The 8300-nt window shown below is 42.8% G+C and overlaps 1 protein-coding gene across 6 annotated transcripts in view; it reads left to right on the plus strand.

Moving 5' to 3' along the window:
* Positions 1 to 8300, plus strand: part of SLC44A3 (solute carrier family 44 member 3) — a 92061-nt gene that overhangs the window by 71791 nt on the left and 11970 nt on the right. For all 6 annotated transcript variants that reach the window (XM_036832798.1, XM_036832789.1, XM_036832820.1 and 3 more), the window contains exons 13-14: positions 4756 to 4893; positions 6974 to 7210. In XM_036832798.1, coding sequence (XP_036688693.1) covers positions 4756 to 4893; positions 6974 to 7210 — 375 coding nt within the window. The remainder of the gene's footprint in view (positions 1 to 4755; positions 4894 to 6973; positions 7211 to 8300) is intronic.

Raw genomic sequence — 8300 nt, forward strand, 5'->3', positions numbered from 1 at the left:
AGCCCAGGAGGCGCAGTGGACGTGCCTGGGGGGCTCCCCAAGGGCTTTGGTGAGAATGAGCTTTGGGAGGTGCAGGGCTTTGTAGCTCAGCGTTAGACGGTAATGAGAGATCTGCCCTGAACCTTCCCAGGGCAGCCTGGGAGAGCTTCCAGAAGCACAGGCTGAACCCTCCTGTCATGTCCCTTGCTCCACAGCATGGCGTTTCAGCCCCGCCGAGATCCGGGTCTGGAGGAGTCCCACCACAATTCTCTGCTTGACCCCTGAGTCTCAGTTCACTGCCTTCTGCTGCTGCCGTGGCCCCATCCACCCCACGTTCTCTGCAGGGGCCCAGCCTGATGCCACTTCTGTGACGTCTTCTACCCCCTCCCCTCCCCCATGCTCGCTCCTCTCCCTCACCCCAGGCCGGGCTTCCACTCCATGTTGCTCTCTCACCTGAGCTTGAGTTGTAGTTCATCGTTCACGAATCCTCCCAGCCACACAAGACCTCCACCCACCCTCCCCTGCAGCTTGTGACAGACCTTGGTGGACAGTCCATGCGAACCTGAAAGCAAAGCCACCTGTACGTGCAGGGAGTCCTCAGTCCCAGGCAAAGGAACGAGAATGCGACCTAGTGTTGAGGTGCTTCCATTGTCGAGCGGGGAATCCTTCCTTGTATCGATTTTGTGTTTTCACGGGTTCAGTCTCAGGCATAGATGTGTCCACTTGTTTGGTGATGCTAAAGAAACAGGTACACTGAATTTTGTCTAGTAATAAAAGCCTGGTACCGCTACCTCCTTTTTCCTTGCTTCAGGATCTCCTGATTAACCTTCACAACCAACAAAACGTGTTCCCTGTTCCTTATATCTATCCTTTCCACGTATTGTTAGGGTCTGCAGATCGCCTTAGCGTTCTGTCATGCCAGGCAAATGCAAATGCTCCGAGCCAGGACTTACAACACTGAACATTTACTGCAGTCCATCTTCCAGCTGCCTGGCAAGGAAGCACTTCTCCTCAGAATAAGTATAAATTAGCTAATGCTGAAACTGCAGAAATTCTCAATCCATATCCTGTGTCATGAGCAATTCTTCCCTCCACCAGTTCTTCATTCAGACATTAATTCTAGGTCTCTCTGCGGCAATCAGGGTTGAACCTGTGGTAAAATACTAGTGGTGTAGTAGCTGCAGGAAGGCGTATATATAATTTCCCTGTCAGAGTGGTTTTAATGCCATCTTTCACTGGGCATGATACATTAAAGAAAAGATAAATGGTTATGGGCCCCCAAGATCTGTGGAGTCAACACATGCATGAGAAAGTACTATTTTACCTTTAATCATTTTAGCCAGGGAGCAAAATCTATTTTTATTGCTTATGAGCAGTTTTGCTAAACTGACTACGAGGTTATGATCTGTAGGTAAAGGAAGTCCCACAGAAACTCTATTCCCAGCCTGAATCAGGAAGAACACCAAGAACCTCAGTTCAGAGGGTAGAAGTGGGGCCGTGGGGGGCTGGGGGCAGAGCCCGAACGCAAAGAAAGAGGCTGAGCGGCGTGTGGTGTTGCCGTGGAGCAAGACCATGTGGGAGCCTGGGACGTGGTCTGGGAAGCAGGTCCTGCCCCTCCTGGGTCCCTGAGAGTGTGAGGGATTAAAGTCTACAGATGAAGAAACCACGGGTCCTTTCCGCACCTCCTCCGCGCTTAAAGAATGGCCTCTGTGTTTCCCAGTTGTAAATGAGTTCATCGTCGGTGAGGTCTGGAGGAAAATAGCCACCCTTTATTACATGCTTTCTATGTGCCTGCGCTTTGCTAAATGCTTTATAGGGAATGTGTTCTTTAATCCTCCCAACATCCCTTTGCAGTAGGTGCTATAACTCACTTTACAGATCAGGACATTGAAGTCTGAGAGGGGTTAAATCATTTGCCCAAGACCAACAGCCAGTCGGTAGTAAGAACTAGGATTTGAGGAACTTCCCTGGTGGCGCAGTGGTTAAGAATCCGCCTGCCGGGCTTCCCTGGTGGCGCAGTGGATGAGAATCTGCCTGCCAATGCAGGGGACACGGGTTCGAGCCCTGGTCTGGGAAGATCCCACATGCCACGGAGCAACTGGGCCCGTGAGCCACAATTACTGAGCCTGCACGTTTGGAACCTGTGCTCCGCAACAGGAGAGGCCGCGATAGTGAGAGGCCCGCGCACCGCGATGAAGAGTGGCCCCCGCTTGCCACAAATAGAGAAAGCCCTCGCACAGAAACGAAGACCCAACACAGTCATAAATAAATAAATAAATAAATAAAAGAACGTGAATTTCTTAAAAAGAATCCGCCTGCCAATGCAGGGGACATGGGTTCGAGCCCTGGTCCGGGAAGATCCCACATGCCATGGGGCAACTAAGCCCATGTGCCACAAATACTTAGCCTGCGCTTTAGAGCCTGCGAGCCACAACTACTGAGCCCACGTGCTGCAACTACTGAAGCCCACGCACCTAGAGCCCATGCTCCACAACAAGAGAAGCCACGACAATAAGAAGCCCGCGCACCACAACGAAGAGCCCCCGCTCACCGCAACTAGAGAAAGCCTGCGCACAGCAACAAAAACCCAACGCAGCCAAAAATCAATCAATCAATAAAATTAAAAAAAAAAAAAGAACTAGGATTGGAACCCAGAGACTGGCTACAGGGCCTGTGCTTACATTAACCACCATGCTTTTAAATAGCCTTTTGTTCTAATTAAAGTTGCTAGTGTCATGTCCATAAAGTTAGAATGAAAAAAAAAGTTCCCTGATTTTCCAGAGTACCTGGGGCAATGCCTTTGACCTTGGTTTCCAGTCTGTACCTACCCACCCTGCACATGTGTCTTCAGGATGATGAGCTGGTAGTCAGGGCTCTGAGAACCTTAGATGATCAAAGATGCTTGATCAAATAATGAGCAATGAGTTTCCACATCCCCACTCAAGACTTAAGTCCACCAACAGCCAGTTTGGGGTATTAAAAGCAATTTCACATGCATTCTACTTAAGTCAGAAATCAAAAGTTCTTGTGGAATACCATTAAGGCATTTCTGCAGGAACCTCATCTGACATCTGACTGAGAATATCCCCTCTGAGGCAAGCAGGGTGCCCTGTGTGGGGAGGTGAATACCCAGCCTTTCATCTTTAAGAGCCAAATATTCCTCTCTAGTTGGCCCTGGGGAAGAGGGGGTTACCAAGAGAGGGTCAGTTAATTCCATGGCCTTAGTCTCCTTCTCCTCTGTAACTCAGCTTGCTTAAGACCTGCATCACTGGGGCTAAATTACTGCAGTAGACTCCAAATTAGTTTCTTTACAATGTTTTTGAATGGGTGTATGAAAGGATTAGTTTTATATCATGAGATTAAAAAAACTTTCATCCTTTAAGCCAAAAGGCAAGGCAAAACCCAAGCAGGTAGCATTCCAGTGTATTTTCCCAGGGAAGTTATAAATTGTAAACTGCAGTGCAAGTAGCATTTTAAAGATTTCAAGGGAAATGTAAGAAATAGATGGTTTTGAAATTATCGTATAGTTATAAGGAAAAGGTATTTTGGAAAAATGACCAAAGAAATCTTCTTATATGAACACATATACCCACTTGTCCTCTTTGACTTAGTAATCTCATTTCTGGAAATTTATCCTTAAGAAATTATCCAAAATCAGGAAATTAAGATGTTCATTGCATAGTTATTTATAATAGCAAAATATTTGAAATAGTCTAAATATGCCCTAGCCACACACACACACCCCTGATAAAATATGTATTTATTAAAAATTAAAATTATAAAAGCCATGGAGCAACATGAAAATGCTTATTTTCTGTATAGAGGGAAAATAAGTCAGATATATAACAATGACACTGAGCCATTTAAATTGTATATCTTTTCATTTCTAGAATTTCTATTCCGTTTGTTTTCTACACTGCCTCTTCATTTTTTATACCGTGCTGTTCATTCTTTATGGTCACTCTTCCTTCTATTATCTCCATAACATCTTAAACATACTTCCTTGAATGCTTTATTTCAGATTGTTCTCAAGGTGAGATTCTTTTGTTTGACGTGCTGTTCATTTCCTTGGGTCACCTGTACATTTTTCCTGTGAAGGCTTCTTCATCTTCTTCAAGGATGGTTGCCTGTGGGCCTCCACCATTCCCTGGCCTGGGGGGATGTGGTTTTGCTCTGCCTATGGCCAGACCCTAGTAATTTCAGTGGTCCTAGGCAGATGTTGCATTTCTTTACCACTTTCCTGGAATGGCTGATTGAGTTTGAATATAAATTCTGTATTTATGCAGACAGCTCAGTTTCCTGGTATGGGCCTGAGCGTTGTTTCTTAGCCCCAAGGTGTTAAATCCCCAGCCCATCACTTCTAACATTTACTGATTCCCTGCCCGTTAAGTCTTTGGGTTCAGCGCTCACCATTAGCTAGGGTCTGCTTTGTTTCTAGCACCTATACTTCTTTTCCTCCCCTCAAACTCTGCTGTGCATTAAGATAGTTATGCTTTACGCATCATTTCCATATGTTTGTAATGGTGATGCTTAATCCACCATATTGACCAGAAATACTTATTTATCTTTTCCATTTATTACAATTATATGAAAATATATGTGTATATATTCCAGAGACTGGAAGGGACTTTGAAAATGAAATGACCTGTTATGGGTAGAGATAGTGGGTTAATAGTAACTATTTTTCTCTATTTTGCAAATATTCTGCATCGGCATTATATTGTCTTTACAACGGTAAGACTCATCATCTTTTTAACTATTGTCTTTTGTTTTCAGAATGCATACACTACAACTGCCATCAATGGGACAGATTTTTGTACATCAGCAAAAGATGCACTCAAACTCTTATCCAAGAATTCAAGTCATTTTACATCTGTTAACTGCTTTGGAGACTTCGTAATTTTTCTAGGAAAGGTGAGATGTCTTCACTAAAATAATAAAGGAACTTGGGATCCAAAAATTAAGCCATACAACAAGACCGTGAAGGACAACTACTGTTTCCTGAGTGCTTACTCTGTGGTAGATGCTGTGTCTCATCCTCTCATTTAATCCTCAATCCTGTGAAGTAACCCTGTTTCGCAGATGAGGAAACTAAGGTTTAATAACTTGTCCAGGATCCCATGATAGGTAGAGCCAGGATTCGAATCCTAGTCTTACTCTTAGCTATGATCATTTCTTTCTACCATTCTGAATCCTGCTTTCTCATATCTAAAATGAAAATGCTACTAACCTCAGAAAATGAATGTTTTATAGGGGTTGTTTGCCATAAAAATATATGGAAATAGTATTGAAACCTGATTACTTTAAGAGCATTGAATCCATAAATATAAAGATAGAATGGTTAATGTCCCAAATGGAGCCAGTTACATTTCTGCTGTCATCTTTTTCCAAGGAGTTGTATGTGGTCTTGTGAAAACCTCATTTTTCCCATCTGTGAACTAAGGATAACACATCCCCTTTCTGGGTTACAGGGAAGAATCCCTAAAAGAGTGATGAAAGCGGTGCTCCAGCCCCTACTTGGCCATGCCTCAAGTTGAAGGTTCTTTATACTGTGCTAGCGTGTCTCTTTCCGTGTCACCCACTGGGCTTAATTCCACACACCTGTTTGATCCTATTTCCAGTTGACTGCCCTTCAAATTCTTGACTACAGACATCCCGACCCTCCCTCCACATCTTCCCTCTTCTAAGCTAGACATCCTTGCGTCTTCCAACCAGTCCTCCACATAGGACACGAATGCCGGGGACATTCGTGGTGCCCTAAAATGAACAAGGTATCAGTCTCCAGTTGTGCCAATGCCAAATATGGGGACTCTTGGCTCCTCGTTTAGCATTTTGTGTTTCTGTGGCATTTGGCGTATATCTCTGGTGCATTACTATCATGGTTAGCTGTCAGTAACAAGTTAGAACATGCATGGACTTCACAGGTGTGTGTTAATTGCACATATATTTTAAGGCACAGCTGGGCCCCAGAGACTTTTCATGGGACAGTAGCTCTAGAAGAACAAACTGATTACGCCTTTCAAAACAGCCTAATAATCTAAGTTGTAGTTCTATCTAAGTGGCATTGTTTACGTTAGCTTGGTAGGATTGTGGATGATATATTTTGTAATAACTACTTACAAAAATTTTTGGAAGGTTTCATTTTTTCTTTTTTTATACACTTATTTATTTATTTTTGGCTGCGTTGGGTCTTCCTTGCTGCGTGCGGGCTTTCTCTAGTTGCGGCGAGCGGGAGCTACTCTTCTATAACAGACTTGTATTTTATTTTAGGCAGTAATTCATTTTCCTATATTTCCCAAAAGGAACGCATAATTGCTGATTTTTTTTTTTTTTTTTTGAATGAAGTGGCATGCAGACATTCACGTCCATCTTTATGGATATCCAAGTGCAGTGCGGGCTCCAGAGGGGCTCCAATTTGTCTGTTAAACAGTTAGGTACATCATGGCCTGTAATCATATTCCTGGAAATATAATAATTACATGTAGCAAAAGCCTATTATCCTATTATCTCCCTACACCAGCATTGGAAAGCCCATCCACTTTAATCCCCAGGGTAAAAGTACTCACATATTGAACTACAGTATGTCCACTCACTGGATTGTTGTGCTGTTGTTTTTAAAAATAGCATTTATAAAAAAAAATTTTTTTAATGAAGATGCTTTTTGTAGTGTTTAGTGAAAAAAACACTAAAAATTTTGTGAGGTACCATTACATCTGCATAAATACAAAAACTGGGCACAGATAAAATGAAAGTATGTATACTCTTCTCATCCTCCAAATTAGCTGGGTTTTCTTTTGGTATCATAGCTTTTCATTTTTCTTCTTCCTATTTCATTGTACCCAATTTTCTGACAAGCACTGTTTACAGTAAGGCACATACACTCCCACACATGCACATACATGGAAACTATTGCTTATACCTGACAAATGTCTTTTCTAAAATATCCTAACCAACCAACTTATAAACATTTTCAACAAACTCTTGTTCTGGACAGGTGCTAGTGGTGTGTTTCACAGTTTTTGGAGGACTGATGGCATTTAACTACAACCGTGTGCTTCAGGTGTGGGCAATCCCACTGCTATTGGTTGCTTTTTTTGCCTACTTAGTAGCCCATAGTTTTTTATCTATGTTTGAAACTGTGCTGGATGCACTTTTCCTGTGTTTTGCTGTTGATCTGGAAACAAATGATGGATCATCAGAAAAGCCCTACTTTATGGACCAAGAGTTTTTGGTAAGTAAACATCTCATTTCCTGTTTTAGACTCCATCCTCACAATCTCAAAAGCGTTGAAGACTCACACATAAAGGAGCCTTGGTTCCCAGCTTATTTTCTCTGCCGGAGGGCCACATGACCCAAATGTCCTGAGAGATTTGGGCTGTATTTTCTGAGATTGATCCCACCTCCCTCATTGAAACCTTCTCCCTGGAAAGAAGTGAAGCTGAGCAATTATCACTAAGCAAATGACCCAGGGTAGGAGGGTCTGGATGGAGTAGCAGTGCAAGTCCCCTTTGGTGCTAATGGCTTGGTCTGGCCTTTTGGATGGTCTGGAGATTTCACAGTTGATCTTTTTCTAAGGCATTTTTGCATCCCCAAGCATCATGTCATACCCGTTGTATTTTAGGGAACACCCACTCCAGTGTAGACCAATCACCTTCAGCGCCAGTATGACAGATCTGCGATTCTGAGGCCCTTTATTAACCACAGCACACAATGTTGAGGAATGCCACACCCTCATTAGAGCCCCCATACTGCTATCTGGAAATAGCAGGCAGCTGTTTCCAATAGCTTTTGCAACACAGTTGTTGCTGATTTGCCTTATCCTGTGTAGACAGGCATATTTTAACAGCTGAATGAAGTCTCTCATCTCTTTCTGTTGTCTGGGTCAAGTGACATTTTAACAATTTTCTTTCATTCTGTTACCCTAAAACCTAGGCCCTTTTGCTTTTAAACAGAGCATGCAAAGCACTCCTTAGTCCGGCCAGGCACTGAAGTTTAACAAGCGCTTCTACAGTTTTATAATTAAGTGTATCCTCATTCTTCTCCAAATAAAACATAAAAATACAGTAGCACTTTGACATATTTGGTATGTACTCCAAAGAAAATATTTCTGATGGTGGTAGGAAGCTAACTAGGTCTTCTTTCTCCAATTTACACTTTTCTGATTAAAAACCTACTTGGAAATCTACCCCCCCCCCCAAGATATTTTAGTTCAACAGGGAAAACTTTAAGGATTAAATTCCCCGAAATGATATGGCTAAGTAAATGACTGCCAATCTGTGCAGATACAGAACACTGGTCTAACTCATTCTTTTGTTTTTCAG

This window comes from Balaenoptera musculus, chromosome 1 (assembly GCF_009873245.2).
Source record: "Balaenoptera musculus isolate JJ_BM4_2016_0621 chromosome 1, mBalMus1.pri.v3, whole genome shotgun sequence".
NCBI lineage: Eukaryota > Metazoa > Chordata > Mammalia > Artiodactyla > Balaenopteridae > Balaenoptera > Balaenoptera musculus.